Source organism: Spermophilus citellus (assembly GCF_964194105.1).
Source record: "Spermophilus citellus genome assembly, chromosome: 2".
Classification (NCBI taxonomy): domain Eukaryota; kingdom Metazoa; phylum Chordata; class Mammalia; order Rodentia; family Sciuridae; genus Spermophilus; species Spermophilus citellus.
In genome coordinates this window covers 72,562,533-72,580,062 of record NC_138183.1, presented here as the reverse complement: position 1 = coordinate 72,580,062, position 17,530 = coordinate 72,562,533, and the positions used below count along the sequence as shown (strand labels likewise).

The 17,530-nt window shown below is 34.0% G+C and overlaps 1 protein-coding gene across 5 annotated transcripts in view; it reads right to left on the bottom strand.

Moving 5' to 3' along the window:
• Positions 1–602: 602 nt before the first annotated feature.
• SMC5 (structural maintenance of chromosomes 5) overlaps positions 603–17,530 on the bottom strand; it is a 101,212-nt gene continuing 84,284 nt past the window's right edge. Inside the window, exons 18-25 of one of the 5 annotated variants that reach the window (XM_081279422.1) lie at positions 12,869–12,994; positions 10,435–10,479; positions 9,921–10,016; positions 9,377–9,481; positions 9,037–9,156; positions 4,510–4,689; positions 4,332–4,427; positions 603–2,979 (exon numbers count right to left, since the gene is read on the bottom strand). In XM_081279422.1, coding sequence (XP_081135548.1) covers positions 2,836–2,979; positions 4,332–4,427; positions 4,510–4,689; positions 9,037–9,156; positions 9,377–9,481; positions 9,921–10,016; positions 10,435–10,479; positions 12,869–12,994 — 912 coding nt within the window. In that variant the 3' untranslated portion in view covers positions 603–2,835. The other 4 variants (XM_081279425.1, XM_081279421.1, XM_081279424.1 and 1 more) reach the window with 4 other exon arrangements.

Below are 17,530 nucleotides of genomic sequence, written 5' to 3'. Positions count from 1 at the left end.
TTAACTTTACTTAGAATTCAGAACTTGAGGTATAAAAAATCAATATATTACAGTTTTCAAAAACAGGAGAAAAGCAAACATTTATAAAAGCACCTACCATGAACTAGGTTCCTTAATATTCCCCAGATTTCATTTGATCTTCTCAATAACTCTGTGAATTAGCTGTCATTCTCATTTCACCAGCATGGAAACAGTTCAGTAACTTGTCTGCAAGCAAGTGATAGTCTACCTCACTCAAAATGTTTAAAAACATTACTTTGATAGTAGTTTAATATAAGAATATGACAAAATTGCTTATTGACATGTTTTTAATAATTTAGTATTTCAACATAAAAATATTTTTATACTTGCCTTGTTGATTGGCTTCTTTAGATGATGGAAACTTGTTCTCATGCATGTTTATTAATTCTATTAGAATGTAATGAAATTGAAGGCAGACAAGAGACTACATTTTTATCCTTTTGAACACTAATAGACTGCTGAATCCTGTTTTAAAAATGGTGGGGGCTTAAGAGATTTGTTTTTCAGAAAATATGAAAACCAAGTGACTCCTCAGAAGGTTCAAAGAATCAACAAGTTTTTGTTTTAAAAACACACCCAAAGAATATGAAAATATGTATTTATTACCAACAAATTAGCATTTCCACGGAGTTTTTATCAATTACAGACATGTACACATACAATTGCAAGACAAAATTACATTTTTCACATACTAAAGGTTTATATTGCAAAGATAGGCATACGTCCAAAAGACAATCAGAAAGCAGCAAGAAATCTTTCTTCTTACTTTCAATATAGAAAATCTTAAGAGAGACTCTCCTTGGGCAAATCAATGAAAATTTAGTAATCAAAAATGCTTGTCACCTTAAAGCTTTCAATATCATTTTTTTCATTAAATCAGGCTTTTACTTTAAGTTCTTACAATTTGAATGTTAATTAAAAATCAACATTTGTAGAAAACATGACGGTTTAAGTGGTTGAAACTATATTGCTCTAGACTTACTATTCTTTAATGTGTTAAAATGATACATAATTTATCCTTCGGAGCTCAAAATTCAATGTAAAACCAAATATTACTTTGTCTAATAGAGAAATATAATTCTTATAAACAAGGTATGAAGTAACTGTTAGCATATGTAAATTAAAATTTTATTTTCAAATATGCTTAATCTTCAAGCACAATGAGGTTCATTTTGTAGAAACAAGATGACTGTAATAACTATCAAAAAACAAACTACACCAAGAACATATTAATAAAGATATTATAGTAGGAAACAAAGTAACAACAGAATACAGTTGGTAATGTCCATTTACTAATATGTTACCAAATTTTTCAATGTTCATATGACTTGTTCATACTAGTAAAAATGTCATTTTGAAATATTTTCATATGACATGCACTAGGTTTAGTTTACTTAGGAGGGGAGGGCTCTTTTAAAACATTTATAAAGAAAAAATATATTTTAAAAGAGAAAATGTCTAAGGAAAAGGACATAAACTCAGCTCATTATTTTTTGACTTAATAAGAATATAAATGTCAGTGGCTATTTAAGAATATACAAAACCCAAACTGAATGCCATTCTTCAATTTATTCAGCCTAGCAAGTCAAAATAAAATAAAATAAAATAAAATAAAATATTGTCAGGTTTACCAGAACAGATCCAATACACTACTCAAAGACGTGTTCTTGGACCAGTCCATTTTCTTACAAGATTTACTTTTTTTAAAAGAATAGGATTTGTTTGGCACTGTTAATTAGCAAAACTCTCAGAGATAAACAAATGATTTTTCTCATTTAATTCTTTCAAGCTGGAAGAAAACAGTTTAAACTAGATTTTCTAAGATAAAGGGTAGATCAACACCGTAAAGAAGGACCTTTAAGCTTAAATTCTAAAAACATTATGGTTTTAAACAAATCAATGTTTTTCCCTCACTCTTATACAGCACTGAGAAATTTCAAATACAAATTGTAGAAACCAGTATATGAAATTTTAAGAAAATCTTGCTAAAAATAATTATAAAAATGTTTTCTTTTTTTTAGAAATTTAAACAAAAACAAAGCAAAACAAACCCCCCCACAGACTTTACAAGGTTATTCTTTAAAAACCCTTGTCACCTGATTTTATTCTCTGTCAATCTTTTTGGCTGCATTTTGTATCATCTAGTGGCCACCTTGTGGCATTTCAAAGAAGCTCTGCTAGCATTTTTGAGGCCCACTGCCTTTTTTCCCCCTTTGAAAAACCATAATAGCATCAAGTTTCATAAAACTTACTTCAAAGGCCCACAAAACTCCATTTCCTAGTGGAGATAAGGTAATCTTTTAATAGAAAGCACTGAATAGATTTGTCATAAATTATTACTATACATTAGATACTTCCATATCAATTTTAAAAAGTTAAATAACACTGGGAGAAACTAGAATTTAAATTCTAGAGTCATCTTAAGATGACTTTATAGGTAATTAGTTCTTATTAATTTAATTTGCAATTAAAGCTCAGGGCTATTGTGTCAAGAAAACAGCTTGTGGTTGATAACCTCCATTCCACCGTACCTTAGATATGCAATAGTAAATACCTTTAAGCATGGGAATCCAGTTACTCACAGAGTACTAAGGAAGATCAACCAAGACTGAAGACTTAACTTAACTACCAGATGATGTTCCAGAGAAAGAAATCATTGTGGTATACATTTCACTAACCTATTTGTATATTTAAAAGCTAGTTTCCAAAAATAATCAATCTTTCTGTTTTAATAAATCTACTAACTTTATTCAATTGAGCCACATTTATAAACAGAATCTAACAGAAAAACTTCCAAGTTCCCTCCCTTTGCTTCTACTGAGAAGGTTGAGTGAATGTAATACGGCGCCGCCGCCTTTGGAAAGCCTTTAAATTCCATCTGTTTGGTTCCAGCATATGAGGACCATTGTAGACAAACAATACTGTCATCTTTTCAGAATAAGGAAGATTTTGCAGGAGCTGCATTAAAATAGACAAACTGTCACACAATGCTATACACCAAGAAGCATAGTTTTCCAACTTTACATGTTCACCGTCAAATATATCAGCTTATTCTAGTATTAACAAAACATGAAGGAAGCTCTCAAATACCTCAATATAAGCCTTGCCAGACTGTGATTGCTACCTGAGTTAGCATACCGGCTTAAGAAATAATCAACACCAGGGAATCCTTTAAGTTCATAGGACAACTGGATGATACAACTCCCCAGGTAGGTTCTGGAAAAGAGTATGTCTTTCATAATTTTCCTAGGATAGACACTTTCACTTTTATCCACAAACACTTCTCATGCAACTTCTGTGGTCAAGCACTGTGATGTACTGGTAGCCCGAAAAGTGTGTGCAGGAAAGTTTTATTTGTAGGACAAGGTGTTTGGTAAGAATTAGAGTATTAACAGATCTGCCTATTCCACAGAGTATCTGCAGGAAAAAAGCAGACGATAAAACTCAATAAAAATCTGAATTTGGGATGGGCTCTTCAATGAAATTTTTCATGACTACTTAGTTGAAAAAGAAAAATAAGTGGGTTGGGGATGTGGCTCAAGCGGTAGCGCGCTCGCCTGGCATGCGTGCGGCCCGGGTTCGATCCTCAGCACCACAAACCAACAAAGATGTTGTGTCCGCCGAGAACTAAAAAATAAATATTAAAAATTCTCTCTCTTTCTTTCTCTCCCTCTCTCACTCTCTCTTTAAAAAAAAAAAGAAAAATAAGTATCTGATTACCTTAATAAATACATCTTTTAGTATATCCCTTTTATAATTTTCCTACAGCACAAGATGTAACAAAAGAAAATTTCTCATTTTAATAGTTCTAGATTACAGAGAATTGTCATAAGATAACTGTATTGTTATCAAAGTTTATCTGTGAGTAGAAGATGTTGTGATACTTCTGATTTCCTCTGGGCCAGAGGAGTAACAGTGGTAAATAAAGACGGGGAAAGTATGTGATAGGACAGAATTTTCTGGGAAAATGAAAAGGATGAGAGTTCTAGTGTTTGCATTCTTCAGTCATCTTTTAATGCCAAAAGAAGAGCTTTTCTAGAAGAGGAATGAGTGCCAACAGCAGGGAGAAAAGCTCAGTTCTCAAACATAAGATTTGCCTCTTATGTTTCTTTTTCAAATAATGAGATTTCTGGTTATGTCACTGGAACTTGATCCTTATATGAATGTAAATATTATAAATTTTTGATTTCTTTTTTGGGAGGGGAGTGTTCCTGCTCATATTTACATATTGTGCCAAAATCTACTACACAGTAAGTCAGTCACAGAGGACTTCTGCATGCACACGCACTTTGAGATTGTTTATTACCTACCTTTGGTGTAATAAAGAAGTACTGAGATGTGTTTTCTTTACAGGCAGTGTTTACAACCATTTCAAACACTCTCCGTTCGTTGATTGGGTCCATTCCCTAAACCATGACAATAACAATGGTTATAGTTATATTCATTACAGGATACAATCAGATCCAAATAAAATAATAATCACTATACCTGATTGATTTCATCAACTACTCTGAATGGGCATCTGTTAAGCTCCTGAAGGGCCATCAAGTATAACATGGTGGAAACACTTCTTTCGCCTCCACTTTGATGGTGAGGAGTCAATTCATGCAGTTGAGTACTACTGCGAAATTTGACTCTAATTCGAATTCCATATTTATCATAGTCTTCCTAAAAAACATTTAAAAAGTTGCAAGATGACAGTTTACCTGGGCAATTTAATTATTTTTGGTGGTTCTGGGGATTGAACCCAGGGACTTGAGCATGTTAGGGAAGCACTCTACCAACTGGTTATACTCTCAGGCCCTGGGCAATTTAATTCTATTGTTTGAAAATAGACGGAATAAATCAGTTTAAAGAGTAAATAACTTAAAATCTAGTGATATTAATTTAAAAAATAAAATATTAAGCAGTTACCATCTAAGAAGGCTCTGTTGGACAAGATATTATTCAAATTAAAAGTAATTTTTTCCTGTCCTGTACCATTGGTTTTAATTTTAGCAGGCTTTCCCAAGAATTTTTAGAAATTAGTGAGAAGACCTGTCATGGAAAGGTACTATTTTAGTTTCAGCATGCTGGGTTTTTAAACTATAGGTAAAAATAATTAAAACACAATGGAGTGCACCATGCCATTTTCAACTGGAGAAGTAGCTGTGTATGCCTCTGTAAAGGACCAGAAGTTCTCCCCATCCCTCAGGTAAGAAGAAAATTAGGCAGGAATTTTTATATTATGCCACATATATACATACAGTGTTTAGCAAAATGCCAGATATATAATAAGGTACATTCAATGTTCTATACATTTTGCTCAAACTGAGTTTGCTCTAAAGCTTATTTACTGCTCTTATCAGTGTTATTTGTCATTTCTAGGTCACTTGGGTTCAGATTTACCTTAAAACATAACTCACTAGTTAAAAGTTAACTATTAAGACTAGGGATGTAGCTCAGTGACAGAGCACTTGCCTAGCATGTGTGGGTTCAATCCCCAGTATCTCACACACACACACACACACTCTTAACTATTTAACAAATAGTGCTGTATCATCTAAGATACTGCTGACCAAAAGACATAAAGAAACAGGCAATTAAACATTTCCTAGTGGTCATATTTTTAAAAAATCAAAAAGAAATAGGTAAGATTCATTTTAATAATAGCCTAATCAGTTATACATGACAGGAGAATGCTCTTTGATTCCTTGCATACAAAAGGAGCAGAATTTTTCACTTCTCTGGTTGTAATTTTAATACTATATTATATCCAAAATATCACAATATGTAATTGACTACAACATGTTTGAGATGAGTGGTGAGTACATTAGAGATTGTAAAACTAACAGAACTTTTACAAAAATGTAAAACTGTTGGGGGCTGGGAATGATTTATGGATTTGTTTGAGCCATCTTAAGGCAGGGGTGTTATTCTCCTGAGAACTCCCATGGATTCAAGACTGCTCAGATTATGCTGACTCCACCTGTTGGCTCAGACAGCCCTAGGTTCAAATGCAGCAGCCTGGAAGTAGAGGAGGTGGGCATAACCTGCTAAGCCCCAACCAAGTTGTCTTTGCCATCTTCTTCCTGTTTTCCTCAGGAAGTTCTTCAACTCTGAATCCCACTGGTGTTCCTACCCATTTAAATAAAATGGGTGGGCTCCATTTGGTTGTTAGATCCAGTCTCCATCAGAGCTGGACCATCCCACCATACCCGCCACTTTTCTCTTATGTCTTTATTTCTTAAATTTCTCTTACCTTTAATATTTCTAATCTGACACACTGCCCTAGTTTGGGGAAACTGAGTAAATGTCATGTGGGTCACGATAGTAAACCTCTTTAACCTTAAGGATTCTGTTACACTGTCAAACTTTAGAAATACCACTTTTAATCTGTTTGCCATCGCCTCCACCCCTCTGCCAAGCACACCAAAATAAATGACAATGTAATAAACATGTAATACTTCTAATTCTCAATGTCAAGTTTTTAACTGACATGCTGCATTTCTTCCACAATAATTTTATTAACTCTATAATTTATGACTACCAGTTTTGATTACTATAGTTTTGCTTCTGGCTCTAACATCCATCCTTTACTCTTTCTGCCCTATTATAGCTTCTTCCATCTCACTGAAGACCTGAATAAAGAAGGCAATTAAAGAACTATGATTAAAGAGGTCAGAACAGAAGGGAGACAAAGGAAGAGGCTGAGAAGAGGTAAGAGTGTCCATTATCCAGGAGCCTAGCACTGAATAATCATCTACAGAAGTGCAGTTATCATTTAAAACACAGTAAAAAAGAGCAGTGGATCTCATGGAGACTAAGGTATGGGAGGTGAGGAGGGCAGGGAGAAATTTTGGAAAGTGATACTGACCAAATTATATTGTTATACTATGTGCGTATATGAATATGTAACAATAAATCCCATCATTATGTGCAACTACAATGTACCAAAAAAAAAATTTTTTTTAAATAAAAATAAAACAGAGAAAAGCTGTCCAGAAGAAAAAGCATGTGATGAAGTTACGGCATCATGCATTAGGAGTTAAAGAATGGGATCTCTACAACAGGTCAAGTCCCATATATTTCACTGTGCTTCCTTGATTATATATTTATGCCTTAATTGGTCAAAATCTATATAGTTTGATTTCTTGTTATTTGAAAGCTAAGTGATATTTAGTAAATGTGTGTTTTTAGTTTATTTTACATTCAGTGGATGAAATATCTGCCTTCCAAGATGGTTGAAAGAATTAAATAACAAAAATAAGATAATTAAATAAGATAACTTAAAAGTACTAGACACAAAGGAAGCATATTAAAAATTACTATTGTTATTATAATACATCCCTCTTAATTATAGCAAACCTAAGGATGTATGGATGACAATCACTGTAGTAGTACCTAATATCTTAGATCTGGTACTCAAAAAATAAAATAATATTTTATATTTATGCTTCAAACTACACAGATGAAGGAATTAATGGTCTAAACTCCTCAGGGGGGGAAAAATCAATGTTACCTTGTTTTATAATTATATATGTAACATAACACAAAATTCCATACATGCTAAAATGGAAAATTTGTGAAGTGATATTTTTTACTATCTTCTCATCAAAATTTTTCTATTTTTTTTAAGAGTGAGTGAGTGAGTGAGAGAGAGAGAGAGAGAGAGAAAGAATGAGAATTTTAATATTTATTTTTTAGTTTTCGGCAGACACAACATCTTTGTTTGTATGTGGTGCTGAGGATCGAACCCGGGCCGCACGCATGCCAGGCAAGCACGCTACCGCTTGAGCCACATCCCCAGCCCTTCTCAACAAAATTTTATTGTGGAGAAGTTTTCAACATACACAGATTATTCATAATTAGTATTATTTTGGTACTAAGGGGTTGAGCCAGGGGAGCTTTACCACAAAGCTATATCCCCAGTACCTTTTTAAAAATACATTTATTTTATTTATTTTTATGTGGTGCTGAGAATCAAACGCAGCACCTCATATTTGCTAGGTGAGTGCTCTATCCCTGAGCCACAACCCCAGCCACCTGCTCAGTACCTTTTTAAATTTTATGTTTATGTAGCTAGGATTACACATGCGTGCCACTGTGCCTGGCTTCAATTAACAAAAATTAGAGAGAACACTAAAACAAGTTCAATGTGCCAGCAACTAGCCTCAACTATGATCAATATATGGCCAATATTGTTTCATTTATAACCTCACCTACTTCTGTTTCCCAATTATTTTGAAGCATCTATATACATTTCTTTTATTTATTTATTTACTTATTTTGGTAGGGGTAACTAAGGATTAAACCTAGGCGTGCTTTACAATTGAGCTACATCCTCAGCCCTTTTTATTTTTTATTGTGAGCTAAAGTTCACCAAGTTGCTTAGGAACTAAGTTTCTGAGGATAGCCTGGAACTTGCAATCCTCCTTTCTCAGCCTCAAGTTCCTGGGATTACAGGTATCCACCAACACACCTGACTCTCTTTCTTTTCTGGTGCAGGGGACTGAATCTAGGGCATCTGATACACTGAGCACGTGCTCTACCACTTAGCTACATCTTCAGGCTCTCTTTACACATCAACATGAACTGTGTGTGGCTCAAAAAATTAGCACATTTCCAAATACTTTTGTTCTTGTAAATTTCTGATCAAAAAGGAACTTCTGACATACAGTGTATTTTGGTAATGTTTTCTAATTTAATGACTCTTCTAACTTAGAAAGTGGTTATTCAACATGGCTGAATAACCCTTACTCAAACTGGACACAAACAGAGCTAGTAAGGAATTAGTCACTAATCTCAAACATCCACCCACCCTTGCAGGGTTAAAAAAAAAAAAAAAAAAAAACCAGAACAAAAAACCCCGCAAAAACATGACCTTAAAGGAATACCATAGGTGGTCTTTTCCTTTGGATAATTTTTTAGTAAGCCAAATTTTCAGACACAATTCTAAAGTAAATTATTTTACATGTACTTTTAGCACTTAATTAAAATTAATTGCCAAGAAATATATTCCAAAAGCTATTTTACCTCATTTTCTGTATGGAGATCAACTTCACCAGCACACTGCATGGAACTAAAAAAATTGCTGAATTTTTCATTAATTTTTTCTACCAGCTCTTTTAAGGGATTAAGCCACCTTTCTTTTACCTACAAAAAAGGCAATGTAAATACATAATTTAAAAGAAGTATTATTATATTCTGATATATACCTTTACATAGAACAAATTTTATATCAATATCGATCTAGTTACGGGAAAACACTTTTTTTTTTTTAAGGGGTATATCATTCCATTTTCTATTATTCTAAATGCCCAAACCATTAATAATAAGCATATGATAATAAACAAATAAATATTTACAAAATTACCTGTGAAATGTTTTCCCTATATTTATCTAGTTCAACTTTCTTTCCCTTTAGTTCCTCAGTTAACTGTTCAATTTCTTCTTCTCTTTTTGTGTATTCCTCAACCACCTGGCAGAAAAAAAAATGTTCCTTTAAGATAAATCTACCAAAGGATAACATTATGTAGAATTTTGCATCAATGAAAACATTAATTGAAAACGTCAATTGTGTTGCACTGTTTGTATGCAATTAATATATGTTCTTATTACATACTGAAATGCCATTTTTTAAATCCTTGAAAAAAATAGACGTTACAGTATTTCAAGTTAACCCAACTATTCTTTTTATAAAGAAAAGGCACGGAACACTGTGTTCCTTAGGAAGAATCTATTTAAAATTCTAATAGATTCAGAATCTGGCATTTAAAGCACATTGTTCCTGCTGTCTAGCTTATTATTACCAAGGCTCTAGTACAGAGTGGGAGGCAAGTACTGAAGGGAACTGTGTGGTGTGTGTGGAGGGGGGCAACTGTGGTGGCTGCAGAATGGGAATAGAGAAAGAGGCATACTGTAGGATTCAGTCCTGTGAAGCAGGAAGCTCTTGATCTTTCTTCAGTTAATAAAGCATCAATTTCATCCAATGTGTTTGGAAGATCTTGGAAAGCCTAAAGAGGAAAAAAAATTACCTATCATTAGAGATAGCACAGCAAAAACAGTTCCAATCAAATAGTTAAAAAGAAAGATACTATACTAATTATCTACTATCTAATTGATAACATGCTAGCATTCAAAGTTGCAAAGGAAATATAAACAAGGTCTTTTGCCTTCAAAAAGCTTACACTTTAAAAGAAACCAAAATGTATACAGTGGGTAATACCTTAAGGCAATGTAATGATGTTGAGTATTAAAATAAGCAGTACATATCACAGATTATGGAATTTGAAAAAGTACCAGTTCATGCTACAGGAGAGTTAAGAGAATTGAAAGGCCTAGAATTCATCTCTGGGCCTTAAAGCAAATGGCTAAGGAAGAACAAGGCAGAAAGGAAACAGAAGCTTGGAAAAAAGAAGGAGCACTGCATACCATGGGGGGTGAGGAGTTGTGTCCATTTGGAATGGTGGGTACTTGCTGAATTGGTAGAATGGGTCCAGAATATGTGGGGCATTGAAAGAGAGCAAGAAGTTAGAACTTTATACTGTACTTATGAAGAACTACAAAAGCATCCTAAGAATCCAGTTACTTTGACAGTAGAATTTCACCACAGGACCCTCTTCTGAATCCATGCCACAGAGACAAATTAGAACAGATACCTAAGCATGAGGGGAGACAAGTAGTACATTGTTTTGCCTAGCCCATATACTAAAAGGTACAATATGAATCTTGAAATCCTAAGAGATTGATAAATTATATTAATCTAATATCTTAATCTTTTTTTTTAATCCTTTAGAATGCAGTTCTACTTCTATAGACCTTTACATATTTATGTACATTTGCTGACTCTCTAACTTGTCCACGGAGCTTTGAGCTTATATGCCTAACACTTACTTGCCTTCACCTGACTCTAACAGGCATCTTAAACAGAATCTTCATTTCATCCACCTTTTCCATTATTTTAAGCAAACACAATTCTCCTTCAATCTTTTCCATTCCAGTAAATAGCACCACTATTTGCTCAGGTGAAAAACCGAGGGGTTTCCTCTTACCCCTTCATCCAAATCCACCAGTAAGTCCAATTAGCTGTGTCATTAAAAAGACTCTCTAAATTTATCAATCCCTCTCTTTCTAGTGCTACCATCCTAATCCATGCTACTATAATTTCTTGTCTGGTTCTCTAAATGGTCTCCTGCTGCCTTTCTTATATGTATTGTACAAGAATGACCCTACATAATCTGGTATCTGCCCTCCTCTCTGCTTGGATTTATAATTTTTTAGTCCCATTGAGATTCCTTGTCCTGACATATGCTAAATAACTTCCATCTAAGGGGCTTTGTATGAACTACTTTCTCTGCCTGGAATACTTTCCCTCACATCTTCACTTGAGTGATTTCCTTTCTTCATTCAGGATTTATCAAAAACAGTATCTTCACCAGGCACACACCTGTAATTCCAACAGCTCAGGAGGCTGAGGCAGGAGGACTCTGAGTTCAAAGCCAGCCTCAGCATCTTAGCAAGGCCCTAAGCAATTCAAAAGGCCCTGTCTCTAAATAAAATGGAGATGTGGCTGAGTGGGTAAGCACCCCTGATTTCAATCTCCAGTACAAAACAAAAACAAAACAACAACAACAAAAAACCCAACCAACCAAAAAAAACTCCCACAAAACTATAACATCTTTATCTTACATTATCTATTTGCCTTTGTGTTTTTGTCTGCCCCATCCTTCAGACTAGAATGTTTCAGTATAGAAGAACGTCTATCTTGATTAATGCAAGTAATTAATACATTTTAAATGAATGTTAATTATCTTCTAATTCTGTTTCTTTCAAAAACAGTATAAATTATCAAGGAAAATCATGCTATTTTTGAAAGATAACTAATGTAGATATTAAACTAATATTTATTTTATGAAAACACGTATTTTATGAAAAAACATATTTAGGAAAAATTCTAGTACTATCTTTAAAAACAATAACCTCCTCAATTAGTTTTACAGATTTCTACTTCATTCCTAACATTTACCCAGTCAAATCCATTCTCTGAGGTTTCTACATCAGGTATCAAAATAAAATCTCTGGTGATTTGACAAATGTAATCCAAGTTAGTCTTTTTTCCTGCTTTTTATATCTTTAGTATACATTTCATTATCTATTAAAATAAATTACAAATTAAAAACTAAAAAGACATTCAAATACTAATTATTTAAAAACTAATTTCTTACTTTATTTTGACATTATTTTCAATAGGCAGGAAAGGTGTCATCCCCACTTGTCAGATAAAGACTAGGATCATAGGTCGGGTATACAACAATGAAATGTGAACTGAAGGGAAGCATTCACTAATTTTACTGAGTGATGTTAGTCAATAAAATGAAGACACTGAGAGCTCCTTTTTCCTTTTCTGACAGATGTTAGTTCTTAAGATTCAGCTCCCTGTAAACCCTAATTAAACACTCCAATTTCTAGGAAAACATTTTCATTTTGCCTTTGTTTCTCTAAGAATCATCCCACTTACTGTTTGTTACACACCAATCGCTGATACAATGCACTCCTTAAAGGTGGTTTGAGAAAAAAAGCTCACTTTTATTGCAAGAATGATTATTATGGTACCAATACTTCTGTAAGGTAATTCCTACATTTTAATAACTTTAGTATTAAGTAATAAGACTGGTGGCCAAATTTGAGTAGAGAAAATCTGCTGAATGAAATTACTTTATATGTGTATTCCATTTTAAAGTGGGAAAAAATCCCATATTTTTTATGACACATCATATTTTTCATGGCCTATTATAATGCATAAGATACTTTAAGCTTAAATTAATGTGTTATGGCAACTGTAGCATTATATAATTTTTATACTTACTGTCTGATATTCTTGAGGAACAGTCTGCTCTGCACCAAGATTACATACTTGCCTAGCTCTCTTCATAAGTTCCTTGCATTTCTGCAATAATCTTTGTCTATTTTCATCCAACTCAATGAAACGTTGCTATTAGGAGAAAAAGAAACATTTTGAAAATCTGAACATTACTGTTAAATCAGAGAGCTATTTAATTAAATCACCACATATCTGAAATTTAACAGCCTTTTTCTAGTGCCTTTTTTGTGGTTATTCATGGACCTATTCATTCCTTTACCAAATAATTACTGAGAACCTATTAAATGCCAGTATTATATTTTGCATGAAAACCTCAAAGACATGCTTATTTAAGAAACAAGTAATCTAATGTGATTAGAGGAGGGGAATTTGTCAGCAATCAGAGTTGGTAAGGTGGGCAAGGGTCAGACTGGGAAAGTTTCACGCATGATGAGTAATCTACTGAATGCCTCTTATAGGCAAAGCATTATTATAACCCATAAGTAAATTAATCTGATCCCCATTACAATCTTGAGAAATACGTTATCTTTTTTTTGATGTGTCTGAGAGCTATTAAAAAAAATGTCCGAGGTTATGGAACGAGCAGTGAACAGGTGTTTAAGAAAGTGAAAGATCCAATTTGTTCTTTGCACTAAACTCAAATTGCACAAAAAACACCTTAAGTGTTGATGTCCTAGCCCCACCCCACATCTACTTGCTTAGTATCTTGAGGATTAGGCTTTGATATGTATTTTTTAAAAAAGAATTTTGTAGATGTTGATGTACCTTTATTTTATTCATTTATTTTTATGTGGTGCTCAGAATCTAACCCAGTGGCTCACACATGCTAGGCAAATGACTAGCACTGACCCACAACCCCAGTTCCTGATATCTATATTATTAATAAGGTCTTCAGGTGATTTTTATGCTCATGAATTTGAAATAAAATAAACTAAACTAAGATACAGTTGCGAAAAGTAAAAGGACCTTACTGTACTGAACATATGAGCAAGCCTTTATACTAATCACTTAGTACTATGGTTTCCTTGAATGAATTCCTCAGTCTTTATGGCCTGAGAGAAATAAAAGAAAATGTTAAAGACTCCCAGTAACCTTACTCTTCTCTTTAGGGGCCACTGTACTCAGGCAAATGTACAACAGGTGGCAATTGGAAAGGAACTAAATATTCCTAATGACTTCTATTCCTGCTTCCTGTTCCGTTCCTCTAATTTTGCTAAAATGAAGTTTGGGAAAGAAACATCACTGAGTTGTGGAAGCTCCGGACTTAGAAGGACAACTCATTTAATAGTTCCCTGCTGTATGGGAGGGGGCAGAAGGGGGCAGGGTATTAGCAAGGATGGTGGAATGTTATGGATATCATTATACAAAATACATGTATGAAGACTTGAATTAGGTGTTAACATACTTTGTATACAGAGATATGAAAAATTGTGGTATGTATGTGTATTAAGAATTGTAATGCAAAAAAAAGTTCATGTATAAAGGCATAAATTGGCGTGAACATACTTTATATACAGAGATACAAAAAAATTGTGTAATAAGATTTGTAATGCATTCCACTGCTGTCGTGTATTTTTAAAAAATAATAAAATCAATAAAAGATAAAAAAGTTCTTTCTATACATACATGTTTTTGACATAATTCTTTATATAGCACCTACTCTTTTTTTTTTTTGAACAAGGGATTGAACTCAGGGGCACTCGACCATTAAGCCACATCTTTAGCCCTATTTTATTTAAAGACAGGGTCTCACTGAGTTGCTTAGAACTTCACTTTTGCTGAGGCTGGCTTTGAACTCATGATCCTCCTGCCTCAGCCTCTCAAGCTGCTGGGATTACAGGTGTGCGCCACCGTGCCTGAGAGCACTTGTCTATTTTAAACCACAATTTTTGCAGATAGAAAGAAGGGAATATACATTTATATAAAATGCTTTAAATCAGCTAGTGGAATGGCTTTATTCCCATCTCTGTTTAGAGTTTAGCCTTTAATAGTTAATAGAGGCTGGGAATGTGGCTCAAGCAGTAGCACGCTTGCCTGGCATGCGTGCGGCCCGGGTTCGATCCTCAGCACCACATACCAACAAAGATGTTGTGTCCGCCGAGAACTAAAAATAATAAATATTAAAAAATTCTCTCTCTCTCTCTCTCTCTCTCTCTCCTCTTTAAAAAAAAATAGTTAATAGAGAATAGAAAATACTCAATCTATTTAAGACGTAAGAGGAGAAAAGGGCGAAATTTACAAGTTACCCCCACTAACATCTCAGAAAATATTACTTTGTAGGTATATATCTTGAAAGAAATGAATAAATATTACCATTATTCTTAAAGGTTTTTTTTTTGAGAAAATTTAGTTGTTATGGAAATTGTATAGAAATATGGTAACATTAAACAATGAAAAACTTTTCTAAGAAGGCCCTCTTGTGGAAGAATTAAGAATTATTCACAGACTTTCTTATTTAAATAGCTGAGTATTCTATTAACATTTCTATTTAGCAACTCATTAAAATAAAAAGCAAATAAAATAAAAACTGTATTCTGTACAAGCAGAATTAAATTAGATTTCTAGGTAGCATGAAGTTTTACTAAGACATTATCTCCAAAATCTGAATTTTTTTTTTTTTTTTGGTATCAAGGATTGAACTCAGGGGCATTCGATCACTGAGCCACATCCCAGCCCTATTTTGTAGTTTATTTAGAGACAGGGTCTCACTGAGTTGCACAGTGCCTCGCAGTTGCTGAGGCTTGCTTTGAACTCGCAAATAAACTGTCTCAGCCTCCCAAGCCTCTGGGATTACAGGAGTGCGCCACCATGTCTGGTTTCTAAAATCTGAAACTTTTTAAGGGCTAACTAACACCATAGGTAGAAAATTCCACATTTCTTATGATCAGTCATAGTCAATTCAGGTGTATTAGACATATATTATGTATATGAAGTATTCATGAAACATAAATGAATTTTTCATTTAAACTTGGGTCTCATCCCTAAGAGAACTCAGTATGTATAAGCAATTATTCCCAAACTGTGAAAACCAGAAATCTCAAACGCTTCAGATTAGAAATACTCAAAACTGTAAAACAACTGATATTTACTCTTCAAAGTTATATGTATCTCATGTAAGTAAAAAATATGTGGCATTCAGTTCTACTTTGCAGGGAAGTGGTTTGCAGGTAGGCAGAAAAGAGATTAAATGGAGAGCACAGAATTCCTACATTTAGTATTAAGAGGAATAAATAAACAATTTCTAATTCTTTTTTGGGGGTGGGGGGATGGAATCTAGGTGTGCTTAAGTCACAACCCCAGCCATTTTTTATATTTTATTTAGAGGCAGGGTTTCACTGAGTTGCTTAGAGCCTTGACGAGTTGCTGAGGTTGGCTCTGAACTCATGATCCCCCTGCTTCGGCCTCCTGAATTGCTGGGATTTACAGTTGTGCGGCTCTGTGCCTGGCTTCAATTTCTAATTCTTATAACTTAATATCAATACCGATATAAACCTATACTTTCTAAACAAACACTAGTTTCATGCTAGGCAGCACACTAAGCACCTTGTCACACAGCCTTGGTACACTTCAACAGATGAATGGATAAGAAAATGTGGCATATGTACACAATGGAATATTACTTACCCCTAAAGAAAAATGGTAAATGGATGAAACTGGAGACCATTAGGCCAAAGGAAATAAGACAATCCCCCAAACCAAAGGCCAAATATTCTCTCTGATGCATGGATGCTAACACACAATAGGGGGCAGAAAATAGAAGTTCATTGAATTAGACAAAGGGGAATAAAGGGAAGGGAGATAGGAACAGGAAAGACAGTAGAATGAATCTGACATAATTTTCCTATGTTCATACATGAATACACAACCAGTGTAACTCCACATCCATACAACCAGAAAAATGGGATCCTTATTGGAAATAAGTTATATTCCATGTATGTAAAATATGTCAAAATACACTCTACTGTCATGCATACCTAAATAAATATATAAATGAACTGAATATCATATCCCTGAAGTAGTCAGATATTATATGTATGGCTATAGACAAAGATTAAGCTTGGACTCTTAGGAAATCTGCCCAAAGTTTTAAAAAAAAAACAACAACTGTCCATCACTGTATTTGTATTCACACTTATCCTAGCTTAGTATCTGTCCTATAAGTATTCAAGATAGTGGTGACACTATCAAACAGGGGCTCACAATTATATGCCTTTCCCTGGGAATGTTCTATTGGTCAGGAACTCTGCTGCCCTTTTTGCCCTCCAAAATCTGCATAAGTATCAACCCCATGAGGGTTAACAAACAACCTCTATTTCCCCTCATCATCCTTACTATGTCAGCTTTCTTTTGCAAATTTATTTCCTTATTAAAGCAAAGGATAAAATCAGAATTGTAAGTAATGGTTCCTCAGAGGGATATGTCATGAGTTCAAAGGGACAAGTAGGGGGAAAAAAGGGTTTTCCTTGGTTTAAGTGAATTGCATAGCAAGATGAACAGACAAGACAGATTAAAGCATATGTAGGTAAATGGCAGCAAACATGAGAAGAAAAAAGAACAAGTAAAAGAGAAAGCCAAAGCTACTTAAATACACTTATATACTGTTTTTCTTTTTGAGAAAACGGAAAAAAGTTTTACTGCTTTGCTAGC